This window comes from Melanerpes formicivorus, unplaced genomic scaffold (assembly GCF_026170545.1).
Source record: "Melanerpes formicivorus ecotype bairdi unplaced genomic scaffold, bMelFor1.0.p_v2 SCAF_2, whole genome shotgun sequence".
Classification (NCBI taxonomy): Eukaryota; Metazoa; Chordata; class Aves; order Piciformes; family Picidae; genus Melanerpes; species Melanerpes formicivorus.
Window position 1 is genome coordinate 13,748,080 of NW_027142354.1, and position 25,993 is coordinate 13,774,072.

The window sequence follows — 25,993 nt, forward strand, 5'->3', positions numbered from 1 at the left end:
TTTAATTTTGTGCCAGTGAATGACCATGGTGAACAATACAGAAACTGTCACATTTCTTAACTGGTGAATGCTTCCATGACACAGCAACATCAGATAAAGCACATTCTGCACTTAATTCATCCTGAGAAATGAAGAATTCAGGTTCTACATTCTGAAAACAATGGTAAATACAGTATAAAGGCTAATAAACGTTCTCAGCTTAACTAAGGTTCTCTTCAGCCGTCATGTAAAACAATTATAGAAGTATTTTTGACCTTTTCATTGTCCTTTCCTCAAAAAAAACCCAAACTCAAAACAAACCCACCAAATGATTCTGTGAAACCAAGGTTTCCATTTAAAACCCTGAAGGACAAATACAAATGAAGGACGATGGCTACGGGCAGCTACAGTACATTGTTAAGTATTTAAGATTACTTCATTAAGCTGTCTTTGTATTGAATCCTAAGCCCTTCAACATTTAGCCATATGATAAGGAACAAAGAATTAACAGGCCAAGCAGAGGCTCACTCTGCTGCTCCCAAATAAAGACTTCTTATGGGAACATCTCAAACAAAACCGTAGAAGATGCTGAAGAAATCCCACTTGAAACCAGCTTCATAGCTCTGGCTTCATTACGTAAATATATTCTAGTCAAATCATTATAAACTGTGTCAACAAGTCACGACTTCCCCCCTTTCCCCAGGAAAACTGTGCAAGGATAACTGTACACATGTCCAAGAAATAGAGGATGTCATTTTATTGGAGGTCCACAGGTAATTGTATCACATTAGGGAGTGGAAGAATCTCATGGTATGGCACAACACAATACCTCACTCTAAACAATTAAACAGAAGGTTAAATGATATGCAACAGGATCCAATCAGTAATTCTCCATCTTCTAGGCACCACTGATTAATTTAAAATAAACTTTAATAAATTGAAAAAATAATATAGTCCGTTGGTTTTGTTGCACTGCCTTTAAATGAAACAGCACTTTGAAAGTCACAAATAAAAGAGCAGCACTTTCTCTTAATACCAACACCACTGTAACACATACTGTAGCGTGGCATGCAAATCCATATCTGCAGTCTTTTTTTTTTTTCTTTGTATTAACAAATGGAATGGTAATTTCTTATCTCAAATATTAGTAGCATAACATGTAAGTGCAGATCATCCTGGCCACAAGTGTGGTAAGCCTTAACAAGTGTGTATTACAAGAGCATAGAACACAGAGCATGACACTTACATCCAAGAATCCCTCTCTTTTGTACTGTACATGGTGTTTGTTACAGGCTGACTTCCAACTTGCTGTACCCAAGCTTCAGGAAACAAGATTATTGACAGTTTCCGGTTTTGGTTAAAAATAAAATGCAGTCACCATCAAAGAATAACCATTAATGAACCTGGCCAAAAAAAAAAAGGCAAACAAAAAAAACCCCAAAAAGCCACAGCTCCATTGGAAAAATAGCTTGTCTTTTTAGTAGACTCCATTACACGATAAGTTTCCATTATAGGCATGTTACAAAGTCTTATAGTGGCACTGCAGTGTCATTCCTGTTAAGCAGAGATTTGTATAGACACCAAGAAATGGTGCAAAGGTTCAAAAAAGCTGTTCAAACTGAGCTAAGCTTCACGAGGCCACGTACTGAGTCTTCATGCAATGAGTCCTGGCTGGCTAGACTCAGGACATGCATTGTATGGCTGTGTGTAATAGGACTTCCACTTGGCAGCATCCCAGGTGGTGATGGAGCTTCTTCAGGAGTGAGAAACTGATGACCTTCATGTTCCTCTTTTAATGGTATCATGTCTGTCAAACCTGTATCTGATGTGAGATTTGGCATAGAAGATGGTGGTGTTGGTTGCCCTAGAGTTAGAGTTGCACAAGGCCCACTGATAGTCTTTCCTGGTAAAGGTAGCTCTTCACTAGTTATGCTTGGCTCACTCTGTAGTAGGGGGGTGGCAGCAGCCTGCAAAACGAATTTAGTGCTCTGAATGCACTGATCTTGGTCACACTGTAGAATGGAAGGATGTCAAAATCATATAAGGTGAACAAAACAGAGAAGAGGAAAAAAAAAGGGAAATGGACAAAAAGGTATGGAAAAGAATGGGATGTGAAGAGAAAGAAAGAAAGTCATTAGTATCATTCCACGGTTAGCCACCCAAAAATCCCATTGCATGCTGCCCAGGATTCAAAAATAATAAAAGAAAAAAAGAAAAACAGCATGCAAAACTGAGCCAATGCTTTGGATTACTATCAAAGCAAATGATGATAAACATTTACAGTGTTCACTTAAGAGTATTTTGTGAGTGCTGTAATTCAAATGCTCCGCTTATTCTTGTTTAAAGCTGTTTGGAATGCCTAGCTGCACAGTCCCTGTATAACTACATTGGGCACCTTGAAACCTCCCCCATGCCAGGTGAGGGGAACCACTTCCACACTACTCATTTTATCCTAGAGAAGCTAGCAATTCAGAGACAGGCCCAAAGGCATAATCCAGGCATCTTTCCAAGTTCCAAAACACGAGGCAAGTGTTTAGTTGGCCTTCACATGTGGGAATTAAGGTGCTACAGAAGTTTTCCAGTCCAAGAATTCCTTTGATGCAGGTGGCTTTACAAAGATATAACTGGCAATACAGCCTCTATGAGCAAAACTTTCCCCCCCTCACCCCAAATGAATATATTTTAGAGACTTTCTGGAAAATATATTACACTATACTCAAATACTCTAGAAGATGTCTAGAAATTAAGCAGCATTGCAGATGCATTAATCTGATATCAGCTTTCACAATTTTTAGGCTGATTTTTGATTAATTTTGACAACATAAAGAATCAAGGTACAAGTTTTCTGGCAAGTACTTTCACAATAACAAGCCAAATTCAGCATTACATAAATCCAATTAAGCTCAGTATGAGCAGGAACGCTTCTGGTTCCACATCATACCTAGGAATTGTTTATACAAAATTATCATTCATTCCTTGAGATGACAAGGCAGGCAGGCAGGTGTTTCAATCATGTCCAGCTAGATAAGTGGGTAGTACACCTACCGCCAAATTAAGTTTCTTTAACACAAACTGATGCCAGTACACATTTATTCATAGCCTCATCAGTTATAGTATTTGCAGATTTTCAAAATCCTGTGAGCTTCATCTGCCATGCTACTGTTTGGCTGTGCAAGGGAAACACTACAGTCAATGAATACAACTATAAATCCACTGCAGCAAAGAAAATTTGGAAGTAAGCAAGAAAAGTAAAAAAATATACCCCAAAGTATGACATGCCTATTCCCTGTTGTTATTTCAAGGATGCTGTTAAAGCTGTATGTTCTGCTTTACAACTGACATTTTTGATCTATAAACTACTCAGAGACATTACAAATCCAACATCTGTTCAAGATGTTCCTGATCATAGCCATTACTGCTAACATTACAGCAATTCCCTAAAATGCCCATCACGTAAAAAGCCACTATGATACACTTCATGCAAACACATGGGAAGCCTTTTGCTTCACTATGCGTCACTATGCATCACTGTGTGTCACTATGAATGCCTCCTCTGGTATTTTCAGGTCCTCCAATTCCACCACTGAATAGCTTAACAACAGATGCAGACAGATTATCTTCAGAACGCCTGCAATCAGACTGCTCATAGTACCCAGGTAACACTTTAAATATATCTAAGTGGTTTAAGACCCCCAGACCAGGTACTTTTTGACAGGCAGAAGTCCAATTCTTATTCAGTTACATTATTTTCCAATATTTATGCTTTCAGAAAGAGAAATGCACTGACTTTCTGTTACATAAATGCAATTTATCTATGTTGCAAGCAATTTTCTCTTCACAAAATGAGGGAAAATAGCTCCAGACAAACAACTAAAATAGTCCCATATAATTTCAGAGGGATTACTCACAGGCTTAAAGCCAAAACCTTGCGTAAGTACCTTACTAACAAGGACACTGTCAGCATCTTTTAAAGTGTCAAGGTTTCAATGAGCATTTCAGTGTGAACAGCTCATTCTTGATTAATATACTGCGGGCCTTAATCTGTTAACTAAATTTTCAACTTCAAAAGGACCAACAAAATCAATTTTCTCTGAAAAGCAGTAGCATGTTAAATAACAAAGGAACGCCTATAACCACTGGGATACAGTAAAAATAAATGATGTTAGCAGCTGACTTACTGCTTCAGTGAAGCTTCAGCACTGGTCTACAAAAGGAAATCATTGCATACCAGGCAACTCAAGTACCCAGTTTTAAATTAGCCAGAGGTAATTTACTTGAACTCACTGTATACTCTTAATTCATTTTCTTCTTATTGAACTGCATTTCAGTGGAATCAATACTGAAAAGACAAAGTAGCCTCATAAAGCTGTTACAAAATTTTCTCAGGTGCTACATGTTCTTGATTTTCCATGAACTTGTCACTTCCCTGAAGAACCTCTTCTTCTTCAGATACATTTCTGTTTGTTGTTTTTTTTTGTTTGATTTTTTTTTTTTACTTTACAGTGACCAACATGAAGTATCTTAGGAAAAATGGGGCTATAAATAGCTTTCAGAAGTGACTACAGTGGGGTATATACTAGAAATGTAGATGTGTTCAACAAAACTCACCAAAACCATCTAATAAAAACAACACATACTGTACTACACAGGTAGACTCCTCTGGAGTTTAAACAGCCAACACAAAAACCAAGCAAGGAAATTGGATTTGCTTATCACAGTATCACCAAGGTTGGAAGAGACCTCAAAGATCATCAAGTCCAACCTGTCACCACTGACCTCATGACTAGACCATGGCACCAAGTGCCACATCCAATCCCCTCTTGAACACTTCCAGGGATGGTGACTCCACCACCTCCCTGAGCAGCCCATTCCAATGACGAATGGCTCTCTCAGTGAAGAACTTTCTCCTCACCTCGAGCCTAAACTTCCCCTGGTGCAGCTTGAGACTGTCCCCCCTTGGTCTAGTGCTGGTTGCCTGGGAGAAGAGACAAACCCCTTCCTGGCTACAACGACCTTTCAGGTTATGGGGCTGGCATGGTGGTTGTTCCTTATTTTATTCTTAACTAAATGAATTTAGGGCCAAAAGTCTTAACAGCTATTAATCACATGAATTATTCAATGCCAGCATTTCAAATGAAATAAAAAAGCCTATGAATATAATGAAAAGGAAGCCAAGCACTAAAATCTAAACAGCCAAAAATCTACTAGAGAAATTATTCCACCAGTACGTTAATTCAGACCTTCTGATTTTATTTTCCACTTACAATTTCCACTGTTTTAGAGGAACAGCATATTCTGAAGGTAAGACAAGTTTAGTCAGTTCTACAAGTACAGAAGTTCAATTACATGTGCACAGAAATTTTTAGCACTCTCTGTATTTATTTTCACATCAAAAGGCACAGATTAAAGCAAATTAGACAAAAGCTAAAATTCTGTGTTTATTTGACAAATAATAAATAAACCCCCAAAACCTAAAGCAACAATACCTGTTCTGTTTGTTGGTTTTGTTTTGTTTTTTAGGTGTTTTTTTTTAAGGAAACCTGGGGATTTTGGTGTGGTTTTTTTCTTTTCTTTTCCTCCTAAGCTACACAAAACAGACATGGTAACATGGGTGTACATGGCAATATATTTTTCACATTTCTAGTGCCAAAGGCAGAGATTATTTACTTTGAATTTTAAATTAATGCTGTTAAAAACTTTCTAAACACTCATAATATTCAAGAATTGTTACAGTTCACAGAAGATGGAGAAGAACTGATTGAATTATCTCAGCATCTCCAAATAAAATACAAACAACAAAAAGTTCAGAGACTGACAGCACTGAATAACAGTGCTATGAAGTGACAGAAAGGATGCTGAAATGCCATACTAAATGGATGCAATAGATGGGCAGAGTAGAGAGATGGAGCTCTATTACCAATGGCTGTAGGATTTCACACTCAAAATCATTGTATTGCAGGTGCTGTTAAACACCGGTGTCACAAAACCCACCAAATCAACGGCTCCACTAGAAGTAGCACAGTGCAATAGGAGTAGGTCTATGAAAGAAACACTTCTGAAGTCAAAGGCATTTTACTTCAGACTAGCTACTGTTTGTTCTTATGGACTAAATGCCCATGATTAGAGCATGTTGGACACCTTATGGGAGCACATCTGAAAGAGATCTAGTTCATGTGCTCTGATACTTCTCTGCAACGTGATCAAAAATGCACTAAATACACACAATCAAAACAATTGCTTCTAAAATATACCTCAACTCAAAGAAAAATGCTGAAGTTGATTTATTGCATGTGCCTTTAATTTGTTCTGCAAAGTAAACTGTGTTAATGAAAAATCTCTATCAAACTTGGCTGTAGTAATGTTGATAAAAGCTCTAAGTTCTGTTTTATGCAATGATAAATTATACTTGTGTAATATGAATTGAATATACAGGCAAACACTCCACAGCACAGTGGAGCTCTTATCCCTGCTCATCCTTTTACTGTTATGATAGAAATACTTACTCCTAATAACAGGAATATGAAAAGTAAAGGGAAAACATATTCTAGAATGGTCAATGTTCTCTGGATCAGTTAGATTCCTATTTCAAAAAAAGTGTTAGAAATACTGATGTGAACATTTAGGAGAAGACTTTCCTGCATGGCAATGAATGTTGCACGTGCACTCTGATGGTTCCTACAATTTTCAATGGTATGTGTAAGTATGGAAACAATCACTTTAACTAAAGACTTTCCATCCATGAAAGGAAAGGGAAAACTGGAAATAAAAGAATTTGGCACAAAGGAACTACTTAAGCGTGGAAAAAGAGATGTCTAAGAAAGCAGGTGTACAAGTAAATCTCTTAAGAACAAAGAAATAAACCTGTCCTGACACACAGGCAGATAAAAGTAAAATCTATCCCTTTATGAGGCACTAGAGAGTTTCTAGAGACATCATAGCAAAAGTAAGCTAAACCAGTTCCCCTAAAAAAAAGTGCACGGAACGAGATAGATTTTGTGTTTCTTCACAGTGCATTACTGAAGAATAAAATACTCTGCAGCATACTCCAAGTATCAACTCAGGCTTTTAAGAGAAAGCTGTGTACTGAAGTGAAGATCCAGGAAGTGGTAGCTGATGAGTTTATGGAAAAATAAGAATGTTTTTCAGAATACAAAGAAAATAAACTTTAAAATGAAAGAGAAGTTAAGAATTAAATACAGAGAAAATTGTATCATAATGGGAGCATACTGCTTTTCATGTGAAAAATAATTCTTCAGAATGAGAAAAGAATCAAAGCAATGAAGAGCTTGTAAAGGTAATCAGCATTAAAATGCAGTAGGAAAATACTTTGGAAATACCACATCTAGAGATCATGAGCTCCAAGTGAGCATGCTTATCATGTGGATAAGGATACTAAGAAGTTGGCTAAAGAATTTACCAGACTGATTTAAAATTACATTGGAAAAGAAATTAAAACCACTGGGAATGCACCAGACACAACAAACAAACAAAGTAGTGTGCTTCCAGCTTTCAAAAAAGTGAATACAACTTCAGCTCTTAGTAAAATAAGGGAGATATTAAGGAGAAAATGCTCTTTTATAAAGATCTAGAAAAACAACAAATCACGGGTCTATGACTTTCTGAGTTTGACTGTGACAAACTGAAGTCACAAGTACAAGCACAGTTGCTCCTATATGAAATATTCAAAGCCTCAAAGGCAAAATTACCAGAAAAACTGTTGCATACAAAAATAGTGCCCCACAAATGGTATCCTGAGTAAGAACGTATTGCACTGAAAAGAAGTTCCCTGTTTTTAGCCTGATACTTATTTTGAGTTTAAATGCAAAAATGATGCTATGCTAAAAGAGGTATTAAAAAAAATGAAAGAAGAATGCAATACCAAATAACCCAAAGAGATGTAAAGAACTACTAGAGGCTAGCTGGGCAAGGCAAGAATTCTACTTACAGACACAAGTCACTGAGAAAAAGATTTGAGGGAAGTAAAAAGGAAAGACAGAAGGGAAGGAATAAGAGAAGACAAGTGTGAGACAAGATGCTTATTAAAATCTTTAATATCAATGGGCAGGAGAGACATTTTTGCACACTATATGGATTAAGTAATGTAACATCTAGACATTAAGGTTTAATGTAAAGATGATGTATTGCATTCTGGAATAAGATACAAGGAGACACAATCTGAAACTGTACTGTATCACACTTCATATTTCTAATAAGTTATTTCCTGTATTCAAAAACATAAGAATTTCTAAAACAGTGCAATTATCTACATTGTTTGGCTAAACCTTTGCTATTTAAGAAGTATTTATGGACTGTCATCTACACATGCTCTTAAGTGATGGACTTTCAGTTTGCCTGTCCTTATCTGAAACAACAATAGTACAAGCCACAGTACTAGATAATTTCTCTTCAAACTTGCCAGTTCTTTGCGGCCTACCTGCCTCAGCTCCAAGAAAGTGGTTTTCATTTTATGCCTCTGCCTTTTATGCCAAGAGGTATGCAACCTTCCAGAAGGGAAGACTGAATTGTATTCCATGTTTTGCCTAACCTTTGTCAGTGAGGCCATGAAGTAAAAAGGAAACCATTTCTTTGACAAAAACTTCCCCTCTAGTGTTTTGACTCCACTGGAGTCTTGAGTTTGAGCTAGTCTATTATTGAAACCATCAGTCACCAAAGGAAATGCTGATGTTTGAATCTGAACTTGCAGCACAAGGGATTCTAGAAAATTTTGCAGATTCCTTTTCTGAAAAAAAATGAAAAAATGAAACCATCAACCAAAAGCTAAACAAGCAGATACTGCATAACTTGTTTTACTTCTGCCATGAAGTGTACTCCACTCACTGTCTTTCACTCAAGAACCTTCTGCAGTCCTTTTTAGGGGAAAAGGCTCATGTTCCCAGTGCTCTTGTTCCCAAACTTCTTCAGAAGAATCTAAGATTATGTGCAGGGAAGAAAGCCGAAAGAAACAGATACTGTAAAGCCTGGAAAAGTACTAGGGGTCACTTCATGGGAAAAAAAGTTTAAATAGAATGATGAAGAATGACTTGACTATTTCTGTCTAAATTTAAATCGGAACAGGAAATCTGATAACTGAACAGAATGGCTGAAAACAACAAAGCTAGCAGTAAGGCGAATTAATTTTGTTAGGAAAAAAATAATCAGTTATGTGGATGAGAGTGAGATCTTAACTGTGAAAAAGGGAAATCAGTTTGGTTGTTTGCTGCCTTATGAGGGAGGAAAGATGGGAACCTGAAAGTCGGCATGGAGTCTATTGAGAAGAGCAAAAACATTGACCTTAGAACACATACAAAGGGAAATATGAAACAAGAACAAGTCAAAGTTATGTCCTGCTGCATTGCTGCCAGCAGGAAATTAATTTATAATTTCTTATGCTTCAGAAACTCAGAAAAGAATGCAAGATTTTAAATAGGGCAGAGAAAATAGACTGGGAAACTAAGAAGGTCTTTAACAGTTTGCAACGAAACTCAGAGGAGAAATTGTAATTGTGATAGCCAGCTGCCACTATAAGCCAATTGGTCTTGGATATAGACCAGGAACACCCTGAGAAAAATGGCATCACAGTCTTAAAGAGATATTACCTTTACCAAGCTTTTTCTGAGAGATTATCTTCAGAAATGAAAGTTGCACATTTGCAGGTGGCTCTGATAACTGTTAAAATAACCCATGCCTTACCCAGCTTCAGTATTGTGATGTTCTAGGATATAAGTTCAAATCCTCGAATAATTTGTGTAATTACAGGTATCACATTCTAAAATTGTAACAGCTACCTGTTTGATGTAAAGTAATACCATAACAGATCTCTCCATTTCTAAAAACTGATTTAGTCAATTTTCCCTCAAACTGGTGTAAGTTTTTTCTCATAAATATCTGCTGATAATGATAGCATCACCTTACAACACAAGTATAATCCTTATAACTTTAAGATAATGTAATACCAGAGACTTATTATGGTTCAATGATCCTCATGAATAAGAACCCCTGACAGAGTCAGAAACTTTGGGTAATCCCTGAAAAAATTCAGGTTATTTCTACGGTTTGCTTTCTCCTTTGTTTTTTTTTTTTTAAAGCCCTTTTCTCTTTGTAGAGTTCCTTATATTCTTTTCTGTAAATTTTGCACAACTGCATCCCACAGAACATTCACAGTTAATGCTGTGTCTATAATACATTTTCTCCTTAAGAAAACTAACAAATCTTCTATTGAATCCTCAAAATTTAACTAAAAACAGATTAGGAACTACAGAAAATTCTTTATACCAGTTTATCTATGAAACTAAACCTAATCTGTCTAGCAAGACTGAGTCTGTCTTCTTTTGTTCTAAAGAAAGGCTGAACTATGTCAGAAGGCCTTGTGGCCAGCTCTTTTTTGGCAGAGAGAGAGTGTCCACAACTCACAGCTTTTGTCAAAGTCTTAGAATCCACGTAATATGAAGATATGTGGATAACAATTCAGAAACAGGCACATATGTAAGATGCTTGCCTTTGGAAAAAAGATTTCTTTCCAGTTATTTTCTTCTTCTTCTTGACACTGGAAATCCTATTTTCCATTATGATAGCCAATGCTATCAGCAAAAAAAACCCCAACAAAACAACCAAAAAACCAACAATGCAAAAAATATTGGCACAGTTTGAAAGATGTTTAAAAGTTTTTCTTGTAACAATCCAGTTGCCACATTTTGTTCCTTGGAAGTTCAGTGTCCTCCTGCTCTTTCTTCAATATATTTCTCCCCTAGAAACTTCTCTTTGTTAATCTTTGCTTTTTAACGCACATTAGTCTATGCAAAACCACAGTGTACAAGCAAAGAAGGAAACAGAGTATGAAGTAGGTGCCATATGATATAACAGTTAGCTTGAAAATGATGAACCAGAGAGAGTCCATGATACTTGAATATTCCAGTTCAAAACATAGTAGGTGTCAACAGTACAAGTCAAAATGCCAGTATATTCAATATATCAGTGTAGAAAAACCTCTCTTTAATAATCCATGAGCAATATAACTATTACACTCTGTGAAATAAGAGCCTTGGGTACTTTTTCTTTACTGCTAACAGACAAGTCATTCCACCCAGAGTATCTGCTGTATCCAGTTAGTTATTACTTGATTAGTTCACATGAAAGTGGAGAAGGAAAACATTCACAGGAATCTTGATGAACAACACTATGGGATGATTCCTACCATGTTGCTCTGAGATTGTGTGGCCCCGTACATAGTAATGCCATTTGATGGTCCTGCTAATTGTGGTGTATCTGGTTGTATAAATCCTCTTCTGTCAATTAAGCTATGGAATAATCAGAATAAAGAAAAAGTGTTAGAGTTATTTTACCAACAACTATCTCCTCTAAATAAGAAGAAAAATTTTCTATCTCACAACAGACCTTAATATTTCACCAATACCTTCAATTGTCCAATTTTATTCAACTGAAGTACAAGACTTCATTTCTACTCATCAGCAAGGAAACTGTTTCCTTGTAATACTACCCACACAAAACACAGGTGTGAAAACAAATTACAAAACTCAGTAGTGCATCTTGAATCCATACTTAATTAGAAGGTTCCTCATTTATCATTTTCCACACCTCCAAATCAAAGCTACTTAATCACAAAATTTAGGAAGAAAGAGGAACTTTTGTTCAGACAAATTACTTGCCAATTGTTTCATGACAGATACTTAACACTGCTTATAGTGCTCCACAATTCTTATGGTGCAGGTGTTGGCTGGGATAGAGTTCATTTTCTTTCTAGTAGCTAGTACAGTGCTATGGTTTGGATTTAGGATGAGAATAATTTGCTAACACACTGCTGTTTTGGTTGTTGCTAAGTAATGAATATCCTAAGTAAAGGACTTTTCAATTTCCATGCTCTGCCAGCAAGGAAGTGTGCAAGAAGCTGGGAGGGAGCATAACCCTCTAAGAAGGTGACATGGCTGGCAGCCCAGCTGAAGTGTCTCTACACCAATGCATGCAGAATGGGCAACAAGTGGGGGGAGCTGGAAGCTACCCTGCTACAGGTAAGCTACAACATAGTGGCAATTATAGAAACTTGGTGAGATGAATCCTATGACTGCAGTGTGGCAATAGATGGCTACAGGCTGTTCAGAAATGACAGGAGAGGCAGAAACGGTGGAGGTGTTGCCCTCTATGTAAAGAAGATGATAGAGTGCAAAGAATTGTTGCTAAAGAATAGCCACAAGCAGGTTGAAAGCTTAAGGGTAGGTATTAGGGAACAGGACAAAAAAGGGAGCCCTGTGGTAGGTGTCTGCTACAGGCCACCTGCACAAGCTGAACCTATTAATGAAGCCTTCTTACTCCAGCTTGAGGAGGCATGGAGATCACAGGCTCTCATCCTTCTGTGGGATTTTAACCACCCTGACATCTGTTGGAAAGGTGGCACGGATAGCTGTAGGCAGTCCAGGAGGCCCCTAGAATGCCTAGATGTCACCTTCTTAAGACAAGAAATTAACAGCCCTACATGAGTTATTGGACCTGTTGGTCACAAATGCAAGTGAAGTCATCAGGGATGTGAAAGTCAAAGTCAGCCTGGGCTGTAGCAATCATGTGCTAGTGCAGTTCACTGTCCTAAGGGGTATGAAGCCATGACAAGCAGTTAGGACTCTGAATTTTAGGAAAGCAAACTTCCAGCTTTTCCAGTAGTTAGTAAATAGGACCCCATGGGAAACAGCCCTCAGGGACAAGGAGGAAAAACAGAGCTGGCAGATCTTTAAGGATGCTTTCTGTAGAGCACAAAAGATCTCAAACCCCACATATGAAAAAAATGAGTCAAGGAAGGCAAGAGCCCACAATGGCTGAGCTGTGACCTGCTGGTCAAACTAAAGGGCAAGATGGGGCTACACAGGAAGTAGAAGGAGGGAAGAGTATAGGGACGTTGCCTGAGGTCAGGAAGGCGAAGGTGCAGCTGTAATTGAACTTGGAAAGGGATGCAAACAAACCCAAGAAAGGCTTCTACAGGTACATTAACCAGGAAAGGAAGGTTAAAGAAAGCATAGTGTCCCTGAGGAGCCACAGTGAGGAACTAGTAACAACGGACAAGGAGAAGACTGAGATGCTCAACAAGTTTGTTGCCTCTGGGACAACCTATGGATGTGATCTATCTGGACTCCTGGCCTTTGACACGGTCCCCCACAACTTTCTGCTCACCAAGTTGGAGAGATACGGATTTGATAGGTGGACTGTTCAGTGGATAAGGAATTGGCTGGATGGTCACATCCAGAGGGTAGTGCTCAATGGCTTGAAGTCCAGATGGAGACAAGTGATGTGTCTCAGGGGTCTGTAATGGGACCTGTGCTGTTTAATACTTTTACCAATGATATAGACAGTGGAATCAAGTGCATCATCAGCAAGTTTGCAGATGGCACCAAGCTGAGTGGTGCTGTCAATACACCAGAGAGATGGGATGTCATCCAGAGGGACCTGGGCAAGCTGGAGAGGTGGGCCCAAGTGAACCTCATGAGGTTCAACAAGAGCAAGTGCAGGGTTCTGCACCTGGGCCGGGACAATCCTCACAATCAATACATACTGGGGGGATGAGGTGATAGAAAGCAGCCCTGTGGAAAAGGACTTGGGAGTGCTGATGGAGAAGAAGCTGGACATGAGCAGACAGTGGGTGCTTGCAGCCCAGAAGGCCAAACACATCCTGGGTTATGTCAAAAGATACACGGCCAGCAGATCCAGAGAGGCGATTCTGCCACTTCACTTCGCTCTGGTGGGACCTCACCTGGGGTACTGCATCCAGGTCTGGAGCCCTCAATACAGGAGGGACGCAGACCTGATCGAGAGGGTCCAGAGGAGGGCCACAAAAATGATCAGGGGGTTGGAGCACCTCTGCTATGAGGACAGGCTGAGGGAGCTGGGATTGTTCAGCCTGGAAAAGAGGAGGCTCCGGGAAGATCTAATAGTGGCCTTCCAGGACCTGAAGGGGGCCTACATGAAGGATGGAGAGAGACTGTTTACAAAGGCCTATAATGATAGGATGAGGGGTAATGACTTCAAACTAGAGAAGAGCAGATTTAGACTGGGTATCAGGAACAAATTCGTTACCATGAGGGTAGCGGAACACTGAACAGGTTGCCTAGGGATGTGGTTGGGGCCTCATCCCTGGAGATACTCGAAGTGAGGCTTCACAGGGCTCTATGCAACCTGATCTAGTTGAGGATGTCCCTGCTTACTGCAGAGGGGGTTGGACCAGATGACCTTCAGAGGTCCCTTCCAACCCAGACCATTCTATGATTTTATGATAACCAAGACAGCTAAGACAAACTAGCCAAAGGGACATTCCATACCATAGGATATCATGAACTAGGAAAGAGTTGGCCATGAGGGGCAGATTGCTGCTTAAGCATCAGTCAGCGGGTGGCAAGCAATTGCATTGTGCATCACTTGTCTTTCTTCAGTTTTATTTCTCTTTGTTATCTTCTTTTACATTATTATTGTTCAATTATGGAACTACAACCCACCAGTTTTACTTCATTTCCAATTCTCCTCCCCATCCCACTGCAGGTGGGCAGGAGTGACCAAAGGGCTGTGTGGCGCTTAGTTGCCATCTGGGAGTAAACCATGACACTTACCACAGCGATGTGCTCATAAAATTTCTTATTTCCATCTAAGACAATCTTTTGTGGAGAAATTAATAAAAGTAGGCAAAAATCTACATAAGATTATATATAAAAAAAAAACCTTACAGAAATAAAATGAAACAATCTGACCTAGCTAAAGATTTTGCTCAATTTTCCCATATAGTTTTACTCTCAACTGGAAAACTATAAACCTCACTTAGGTTCTGCTAGCTAATACTCATAAAAAGCTAATGTACAAACTAAAGTACTACAAGTCTACATGTGTATTAGCTCATATCACTTTCAAAAGCTTTTCAACTGTTTATGCTTCAGTTCATTCAAAATTGTTATTAGCTTTGTAAAAAAAAAAAGTACCTTAAAATTATAGTTCCATATATTTTAAATCACAGGTCAAAACAGGTCTTGTGATCTGAACAATGGTGTCTGTAAAACTACAAACTTTACCACAGAATATAAAATTTTAGCTGGAGCATTTATAGTTATTAAGCTATAATGATAGAAAGGCCTTAAAACACCTGAGAGCTGAAGTCAGCACAGAAGTGGTTTTATTTGCTGATTTATGGGACCTCCAAAATCACTAAGGGTCAAGACAGCTTTGATTTTATAACATAAGAATAGGATGCACTGAAAAATCTAAGGCATTTTGCCTCTCAAAAGTCAACAAGGCCTCTTGGAGACTAGTTTAAACTTTCCTCATTAAAATCTTTATGTACATCCAGGTTTTCATGTACTTTAAAAGCACTTAGAAACCCACCTGAGATTACAATCTGCCATGTGGAAAGCACTTCTTCGAAAATCAGATGCTTAAAAAATGTGATATGGTTTATTTATCAGAACACTAGTTCAAACCACACTGACAGCTCTGGCTCAAATTAAGATTTGAATGTTAATGTTGAGGATATGTAAAATGGATTCTGAACTTGCGAGCACAGCTTTCAAAATGACAAACGACTTTTAACAGAAGTAAAAAAAAAAAGTTTGGACTATCTACAGATCCTCTCTTAAATTTCATTTCATTCTCAAAGGCACTTGAGCATTTTGAATTTTAAGATGCAACTGCTGTTAAACCACATTACCAGAATTTAAGGAAAAAAGATAGTATTTAGTGACTTGGGACACAGCTGAGATTAAAAGTAAAAAAGAGCAGGGTTGCAATTTACATATTACAGTCAGTAATTTTATACTGTTAGTCACAAAATATCTCCCTGCAGAAACTCCACATATACTTTCTCATTTCAAGAAGTTACACTGATACATGCAATTTAGGAGCCAATGCCAGCCTGGTCTCATTGTGTGCTGATACTTCAATCAGCCTAATATGCTATTTTAAATACTGAGAGACATTATGTAGTTTAATAAAGATTTCCATTTGCTGTCACAGAAAAGAATTTGAGTCATTGCACCAAGTTTTAAGTCAAATACTTCCATGAAAAGCAAAATGTCAGAATTAAAGGATTGGGTTCAGGCATGATTGATATCAGCAGGAAGCAGAGACAGGGTTAACCTCTCTCACCACAGGGATTGCAGTGTTAGCCTAGTATGTGGAATTCTTCACTCAATTGTCTCCTTAAGAAAAGATGTCAATCTCTCCTGCTGACCTTCATCTGCTCGTAGAAAAACCCACCTCTGATGTTCACAATAGCAGACAGAAATCCCACTTCCAATGAAACACCTTGGCCACAGGACTAAAAGTCCTTTACTTTCTTCTCAATAGTTCACAGTATCACAGTATTGCTAAGGTTGGAAGAGACCTCGAGGATCATCCAGTCCAACCTGTCACCACAGACCTCATGACTAGACCATGGCAACAGTATCACAGTTCAGATTCATAACTACATAATTCATAACTACATAAAGATTCATAAAGATTCATAACTACATAAAGAAAGCTGCTTCATCTGGTGAGTATGTCACAAAAATAATCTACAAGATGTCAGCCACTCTCTATAGAAGAGCTGGGCCTGTATTGTACAGGTAGTACATGAACTACCTAATCACTAAGCACTGCAATAAAGCATTTTCAGCTGCCAGTTTTAGTTCTCTAGTCTCAGCTCTGTATTATATTTTCATCAAGCTGAAAAACCATCTGCAATCTTGAATATACAAATATTTTGGATGTCAAAAGTGGAAATGTATGCAGCAAAAATTAATCCATTCTTTTTCCTTTGAAATTGCTTTGGTGTAAGACCACCAAATTCAGCTTAATGTATGTATGCTAACAGTAGTACAGATCAAGAAAAATTACTGTCCATTAAAAGAAAATATTATATATCAATTATCAGAACAGTTTTACAATAAAGGATCCTAAATTCTCCTAAACTCTTGTCACATCTGTTAGATATACAGCAGTTTCATTAACTTTCAAATCACCCATCATGGAACAGCCAACTACTAGAGAACTTTTACTGATATAAGTTATCACTTGCAGTGACAAAAGTGCAAGCATCATATAAACAAGTTTATTTTCATTTCAGATGTCAAACTGAAACATATTTTACAGAATCTGTTCAACAGCTTTGCTTAACTACAATTTACCCACTACAGAAGAAAACCTTAATTAAAACTTCCAACAGACAGTAAAGCAGAACTTTATTTTTGTTGAGTATACTCAAGCAATCAGTATATTTTTTCCACCAGTGTTCACATGAGTTCATTTATACTAGCAATACTTCTGATACTCTTACCTTGGAGAGAGGGGCCCACAGAGTGCAGCACAGCAATTAGTAAAAATGTTGCCATAACTGTATGGATTATAATTTTCTTTACCCCTTTTATTTGACCATGATCCTTTAATCTGAAGAGATATGAATAAGATGCATCACATGTAACACAATATAGAAAATGGCTGAGAAAAATCCAGGGTTACCTAGGCAACAACAAACTATTTAGATCAGACTAGAGAAAATTCATGATCACACCTTCTAAACAGCTCGGACCTTTGGGCTGTTTAGGAAAGGCTAGATTCTAAATCTTATAAACAAGCACATGCTTTAACTCCACAGAATTAGACAACCCAGCATCTCAGAGAATCAATATATTCACAGCAGGAACTTCAGCATCTAAAAGTAATAGCCTAAGCTCTATTTCACAAATATTATGGCGTGTTCTACAGGAGAAGTTCAATTGCAAAATACCCTGAAAGCCAGCAACAGAGCACTTTAAAGTGCTCTTGGGTAGGTTCTCAAGCTGTGCAGTACCACACAACATTATGTCCCCTAAAGTTCAGAAATGGCTCTAAAATACTGTGAAGCAACCACAGTTATTAGTACCTTTTAGAACCCATTACATGTTCTTTTAGGTAGTCTGTCTTTTCTGTTTGTGATTTTAACTGTGACCTTAATAACAAAACGTGTGTCTGACAGTCCCAAAGACGTTACTTTTATATTTGCCAGATACATATGGAAAAAGGTATAAAAGAAAATTACAATAAAGTAATACAATAAAGTAATTACAGTAAAGTGTTTTAAGCTTCTGGTAATTGGTTAGATTACTTGGTAAATTCCAACAAGTTTTCTATACCATTAGCTACCTAGTTATTTTTGGTTTCTCCTTTCATTCACTTTGCGTTTCTCCTTTCAGTTAGAGGACACATGGAGACTCCACACGTATTTAAACATAACTGCACACCAAAACAATGGAAATCTTTGTGCAAAACAGAACAACTATAGAATTGAGAAAGTTGTCCTTTAAATTAATGATATATTAACTGCCAGAAGCTTCAGACCTCAGACTGGCAAAGAAATTTCTAAGGAAAAATAAAATATAGGATGAAATTTTTGTTTGAATTCAACACTCTGCTATTTTTTCCTTAAGCAATTTTTGAGTCAAAGAATATTTAGGATTTCCAGTGAAAAAGACATACTGAAAATTATTTAGTAATCTCCTACTGCATAGGATATACTTGCTGCCTTGTCTCCTCTCTGCTATATTTTCCTAATTACGTGTCCTGTAGGTGTCAATCATAATGAACACGCTATAAAACTAGCACATCATCAAGCCACAACAAATAGAGAACAAAAGACTTATTCTGATGTTTTGAATTGAGCACAACCAGGTTATTTCTTTCTTTCTGATTCATTCACAAAATTTTGCAGGCATGTGTAGCTTCTCTAAGAATAACAGAGAAAAACCTCCTAATTACTATTTAGAAACATGTATGTAGAAATATACTATGAACTTACATCTTCATTTGTTGTTTGATTGGAGCTGATCAAATACGTGTGAAAACCTGAGAGGCCAACAATGGACCATACTGAGAAAAAACACACCACAGCTTCTAGCACAGTAATTGAAAGTTAAGGATATATATGCAAATAATAAAAAAACCAAACAACTATATCCAATGAATGAAACAAAATTAGAAATGGGTAGATTCATATTGGATATTAGGAAGAATTTCTTCCCCATGAGGGTGGTGAGAGACTGGCACAGGTTGCCCAGGGTGGTGGTGGAAGCCCCATCTCTGGAGGTTTTTAAGTCCAGGCTGGATGTGGCTTTGGGCAACCTGATCTAGTGTGATGTGTCCCTGCCCGTGGTAGGGGGGTTGGAACTAGATGATCCTTGAGATCCCTTCCAACCCTAACAATTCTATGACTCTATGACAAATCCTGTTAAATCTGTGAGTGTAAATAGTTGGGATGGGGTTGAATACTGAAAACTCAGCAGCATTACCCAAAACTTATGTTGAAGGGGAAAACTACCAGCGCATATATTGCTGTGCTGCTATTCAATAACTGAGGAATTAGAAGATGACTTTTTGAAGGTGGCATCAGTAAGCATTATAAGATAATCACAAAAAATACCAAAACAAAAATGAAAAAACAACAACAACAAAAAACAAAACAAAACAAAACAAAAACAGAAGGAAACTTCAAGTGGGAAAATCAGCAGTCAAAACTTGCATGGGTACAGCCACAAAGCTCTCTGATGGCATCTGCCTAGGCCAGCCACGGCACTCTCCCTGTCAAAAATGTTAGTAGTCAGCATCCGTAGAGCAGACTGCCAGTGTAGGGTGCAACATATAGGAGCTTGCGCCTGAAGTAAATATGAGAGCTTGTAGGGTGCTCTCCTAACTGTTGTATTGAGCAGCACAGGAATGGCAAGAGCACCCACACCTCCAAGAGGGCAGAAAAGGTGTGCATATGCATGTGTGTGCACCACTAGGCCTTTCCAAGCTACCTGTGTTTTCACTCCTTACAGACTTCACAACCCAAATATCCAAGAAGTAACCAGGCTTTAAAAGTGAGAGTGCTGTACATCAGTCAGTACTCAAGGTTGCATACATCCTATAGCTTATATCATTCCTTTGACTCTGAAGGAATCATGATCTCAGCAGTAAGACAACAAATGTGCTTCTACAGTTTATACAATCCAGCATAAAGAGCCAATTTCTATGGCAGGAAACCTGCTGATATTTTAATGTACACACAATAGCCATGAACTCAGAATGCATCTGCTTTGAGAATATTTTCTACAGTACTTCAGTAGCAAATTTTTTTTAGGGAACCTGAATCAACATGAGAAAAGGCTTTGGTTCCTAGAAAAATAGATATAATCAATCAGGAACATGGGAAAAGGATAGGATAAAAACAACCTGCGTATTAACCATATATCAAACTTTAGTGAAGTCAGTTTCCAACACAACATCAACTAAAGATATTCCAGAAAAAGGACACAGCCTTAAATCATACAAAAACATCCTTATTGATGACCCTGTCAATAGAAGCAAAATAAGACAACTCTTCACTATCACACTGAGACAGACTGGAAAATGCAACAGTAGTTGTGATAAATACTCCCAACTTCAGTTTATAGTGAAGAGTTTTGTATTGCAGGTCTGCTCTCACTTAATGAATTGGGAAATATGTGAACTGTTTGTGTAACTTCCCCTAGAACCTACTTCACTCAGAGTGGTTTAAAGGGGGAAAAAAAAAAAAAAATTCATACTGAGCAGATCTGCTCCAAATGCAGCAGGATGACCAATGTGCACCGTGTTCACTACTCTCTCATCCCCTGCTCAAACTAGGTGGAGTAAAGCAAATACAACAGAGCAACTCAATCTCAGTTGATTGTGCAACAGCCATAGCTAAGGCAAGGATAATGAGGGAGAAGGATAAAGACTGTTAGCAGAGAATTCAGAAAGGTGTAAAGGAAGGAAGCCACCCCAAAACATTATGCACAACATGAACTGAGCTTCGAGAGGCCAGAAATAATAAGGAAAGCTGTAGACAAAACTTGTTGTGTGGAATCTACATACCAAGAGGAAGAAATACCAGGTCATAAAAGGAGAATCTTAGATGAAAAAGCACACTCACTGCAATCTCATCAGATGACCGAGCACAACACTAACAGAATATTCCTTGACATTATTATACTCAGGAGGGTCCTGAAAAATGAGTTTCTCTCTCCACCTGGTAACATTTACAAATAAAAAAAGTTCCAAGACCTCTCAGTTCCCCACTGGAAGGGACCTCTTTGCCCAAGAAAGAGAAATCCATCATTTCCCCACACCAAGATCTAAAACCAGCTCCAGAACAGCAGAGGTGGTTTATGTTAGATTAACATGACTCAATTAACTAAACATGAGTTCATTGATTAAAAACCAAACAGAAAAAACCAATACATTCTCAGCATAAAGTGTAACTTACTAGCACAATAGGGTATAATGCTCCCTTGGTATCTTAGACAGGGTTTTTAGCAAGACAGAAATGGCAGTGTTCCCTGTGCCTGAACTGACTGGCTTGATCCAAAGCAGCATTCCCAATGCTATCTGGAAATGTGTTAGGTTTGTTTGTTTCTTTGTTTTACTGCTAGGAATTGTAACCAAGCTATTAAATTGTCCCACATATCACTATCAAACCAGGCCATTTCTACAAGATGGGATACTAAGCCTTTCAAAGCAGTATGTCTTTGAATATAAATTATGAATAAGCAGTCCATTATCCCTGGGCAAGGATCCTCAAATGAGTAATCAACTACCTTTTGATTTAAGGACAACTGGAAAGATATTCTTAGCTTGAACATAGTTGGAAAGAATCATCTTTCACATGAAGTGATTGTAGTTGTTTTAACTATAAGCTGTTGTCGTGCTATGTGAAATTCTTTGTACCAAAAAAAGAAATCTGAATAGTGGCTTTATTTAAAAAGGGAATGTACAGATCAGTGACTCTAACTGATGAACACACACACACACACACACACACACACAGAGAAACCTGTCGCTTCAGAATTTAGAGAATTTGACTTTTGGAAGCACTACCTGGAAAGAGAGGTCTGTCTTTACACATAACTACAAATCACAGAGTAAGTTTTCTCTTCCTACTTTTCTGAGAAAGAGTAAACTGTGTGAGGACTTTTCCTTGGCACAAGAACAGGAAAGAATGATTTTTATAGTACCTTTGTGAGAGACATGAATGGTTTATTCACACATGAACCATCCAAAACATACACACAAGGAGCGGGAAGCTTACAGTGTCTGCAGAAACGAAAGGAAGAAACTAAAGAGTAGTTCTGTCAGCTTCCCATTTTTCCATTATGCTAGCTGCTTTTAGACAGAAGGGGCCTTTTGCATTCTCAGTGAGTAGAAAACATACATCAAGGTACCATGACATAATAAAAAGAATATGGAGTTTCTATAGAATAGAACCACTGAATGGTTTGGGTTGGAAAGGACCTTACAAGATCATCTAGCCCAACTTCCCTGTCACGGGCAGAGACATTTTTTTTACTAGATCATGTTGCCCAAAGCCCTATCCAACCTGGCCTTGAATGCCTCCAGGGCTAGGACACACACAACTCTTTTAAGCAACTTCTTCCAGCACCTCACTACCGTCACTGTAATAACTTTGTTAAAGTCCATCTAAGACTAGCCTCTTTTAGTTCAAAACCATTACCCCATATGCTGTCACTGCAGGCCCTGGCAAAAAAAAGCCTCTTTCTGTCTTTCTTTATATGTTCCATTTATATATTGAAAGACTGTAATAAAGTTTCCCCACTCTTCTTCAGGATGAACAATAGTAATCTCTGTGTATGGATGTATATAATTTTATGTAACTTATCAAAAAATTGGTACTTGAAAATTACTTCTTCAAAAATAGTAAATCAGCCTAAGAATTCTTTCAGGAACTGGACTCAGAGACAGCAAATGGTTTGAGTTTTTTCAGAATCTGCTTTTTCTATCCTGATGAGAATCATCCATTTTGAGTACTTCCTGTTGTAAAAGCAGAAGAATTATTGACTCTTATAAATGAAAGCCCAACATGGATATAGTGCGAGACATATTTATGAATTCCATTGCAAATGTATGGAGCGTGTTTCGGAAAACACAGACCTTTGTCGAGAGTACTACTCTGCAAAAGGTGAAAAGTAACAACCAGCCCACGCTAAACATTCTTTTCTGCCTCCCACATGGGGCCAGGAATCCTCTGCTGTGCAGGAAGTGATGAAATGAAGCCATAAAGTCCCAAACACACATATCCAATATCAGCAAGAAAACAAGCAAAAACGCATCTCAGGTGTTACTTTGCAACGAGATCTGCAATTTGTTTCAGTGAAAGGATATCTTGCAGGACTGTCTTTCAGGGCATTGAGGAACCCTGTTTGTTGAGAACCTGTAGAAACAGAACCCAAAATTATCAGCTGAGTAAGAAACTGCAGTTATTAATAGATATTAGTACTAATATTGGTGGTGTTAAGCAGCAACATCAGAAAAAAAATCTAAAGTTATCAGATCATCTAATATCTGCAGGATTTTCTCAGTCGTGTCATACTGATGTGCACATAAACAAGACTTTTTGATTATTCAGATATAATATGGAAAGAACAAAAAAAAAAATCACATACTTTGTATTTTGAAATTATACTTTTCAAAGTAATTTTTTTTTTCCCCATAGAAAACATATTCTATGAATCCAGATCCTCCTCCTTCCCTCCTCTGCTTTGGAAGCAGCCAATTTCTCCAAGGTCCTACTGTACCTGCACAGATTGTTTTCCCAATAGGTTCCTCTTGCCTCGGGGCACATAAGAGAATATCTACCAGCTAAGAAGAGCTCAAGAGCAGCATGATCCAATGAATTTGAAATGCAGAAACATCCATATGGCACACTGTAGTCTTTGTACAATAAAGGCAGGACAGCTTCAAGAATAGCTCTACACTGTCAGATTGGTAGTATTTTCAACTACTGAATTGTAGCAAAGTAAGGTACCAGAGGAAAAAAACCCATACTTTCTTCTCCTTACACATAAAAGGTGTCCATGCCCAAATAAATTTCAAGGATATAAGTACTAATGGAAACTATTCTCTTTCCAATAATTACTTTTCCCTCTTAAAATAATATGTGCCTCTTACCTCTGCTCTTTCAACTGATATTAGAAATGCTGCATCTGGCAGAGAGCACATCTTGATCCAGACTCCCTCAAAATTAGGCACTCCTAGTTCTAGCCTATGTGCTAGATTTTTTGTGCTATAACAGAGCTGCTCAGTGCTCCTATTCTTTCGTAAAACACAAACAGGAGCAGAAGTTCTGGTTTTTTTAAATCCAATTGTTCTCTACACAGTGTAAGCAGCTTAGGAAACTGAGCACAATACTTCCTATTTGTCAATAAAATATTTTCTAAAAAATGTCATTACCAAGTTAGCTTTACATATGTGTCATAAACATCAATTATTACTTGTATCAGGTTTCCATCATAATATGGGATGCAAAGAATTACAAAATTATTAAAGAAATACTCTTCAAGGCAATATCCTATATAGTTAGTGAAAAGAACACTCTTAAGCTTCCTAGTGATAGTGAGTTGGAAAAAAACCCCAAACATATAAAAAGCCTTTAAAGACAAGTCGTATAACCTGTGTCACCATAACTTAGAACATCATCATCATCATATAGTAGATAACAATTTACGTGAGTCTTGACCTCAAATGCAATCCAGAATACAAATAAAAATCAAACTAATGAATATTCATCTTCCTCTATCTTATCCAACTGACTACATTATGAATTAGGTTACATTTGGAGATGCCTATGCAAATGAAAGTAACGCGTTAAAAAGAGGTAGAGAAAGAAGTAAAACTGAACAGCAAGCAATAGAAAATGGAAACTAGCTCAAATCTTTTCCCCAGTAATCTGCCTGCTTGTTTGAATGGCAAATGACACCATGCCCACAATTAAAAAGGTACACACAAGTTCTTTGGGAAAATGATACTCCTTGTATACTTAAACATACAATACACGTGCTGCTTTTCCAATAGATTTTTGGGAGGTCCTTTTATGGATAATTAAGAAAATTAACAGTGTATTAAGATAAAGCCAACACTGGAGCAATGAATACCATGACCTGGGTCTGCTATAGGCCAGAAAGGGACTCACTGGGGATCATGAAGCTTCAGAGAAAAGGCAAATAAACAAATAAATAAATCCTGAATGATCAAAATATTAACTTAAAAGTAAAAAACTTAAGCAAATGGCTACATACATAATCTGATTTCACCAGCATACTTACGAAGGATGACGTGGGTGATAACGAATGCAAATATAAAGACTGTCAGAAAGGACAGAGATAAAATAAACATATAAAAAAATCTGTAGTTTCTTTTCCCCACACAGTTGCCTACCCAGGGACAGTGGTGATCAAACCGTTCTGAAATGAGAGGCAGAAGAAAAAAAGAAAATAAATGGAAACCAATTAATAAAATGCTGTTTATTTAGGAAAAAGCCCTATCTGAATACCACATTAAAACTCATGGTTTAACTGGCATTTGCAAACTAGCCACAGATAAATTCCTATTTGGAATGGGGAAAAAAAAAAATAGAAAAGAAAGAAAGGGAGTATTTTAATGAAACCTTACAGCTTTTAGAGAAACCAGAGCACGTCTAAGGTGAGCTCCTGTTAAACTAAGAACATTATTGTGATGAAGTGTTAAATCAGACCAATAAGCTCATGTTTATCCACAGTCACAAAGAGTGGTACCAACTTAATTGTATCTCAGTTTTTCAAAACACAGGGGCTTTTTTCTCCCAGCGACTCTTAACATCAAAACTTCCAGATTTCAGTAGGTTTTATTTGCATCTGTTACGATTACACCTCTGACTTATGTCTACTATCATATCATCCATCCATTATGGTATATAAAACACTTATACCCCCTTCCTCTTACTGCTTCACTCAACATGTTCTCCATTCCAGATCACCTGTTTTTCCTCTTAGAGCTGACACATCCATTAAAACCCATCAAAAATACTTCACATAGCCATTTTTTCAAATGCTAAAATTCAGACAGTCTTGTAGAAGTTGCTTATACTTCTTATGGGTTTAGGTTTGGCTGTTCTGTGAGGTTTTTTTTTTTAAATAAACTGTTCAATCTTGCAGGAGTTTTCTGTAAACCATATAATGTAAAAATTGGTAGTTGT

General features: G+C 37.6%; 1 protein-coding gene across 4 annotated transcripts in view; it reads right to left on the minus strand.

The window, feature by feature from the left end:
- Positions 1–712: 712 nt before the first annotated feature.
- ZDHHC14 (zinc finger DHHC-type palmitoyltransferase 14) overlaps positions 713–25,993 on the minus strand; it is a 104,248-nt gene continuing 78,967 nt past the window's right edge. For 2 of the 4 annotated variants that reach the window (XM_068151325.1, XM_068151316.1), the window contains exons 4-9: positions 25,086–25,223; positions 23,146–23,194; positions 18,767–18,869; positions 17,270–17,379; positions 11,171–11,273; positions 713–1,946 (exon numbers count right to left, since the gene is read on the minus strand). In XM_068151325.1, the coding sequence (XP_068007426.1) occupies positions 1,593–1,946; positions 11,171–11,273; positions 17,270–17,379; positions 18,767–18,869; positions 23,146–23,194; positions 25,086–25,223 (857 nt within the window). In that variant the 3' untranslated portion in view covers positions 713–1,592. Of the gene's footprint in view, positions 1,992–11,170; positions 11,274–17,269; positions 17,380–18,766; positions 18,870–23,145; positions 23,195–25,085; positions 25,224–25,993 lie in introns of all 4 variants that reach the window. The other 2 variants (XM_068151307.1, XM_068151297.1) reach the window with 1 other exon arrangement.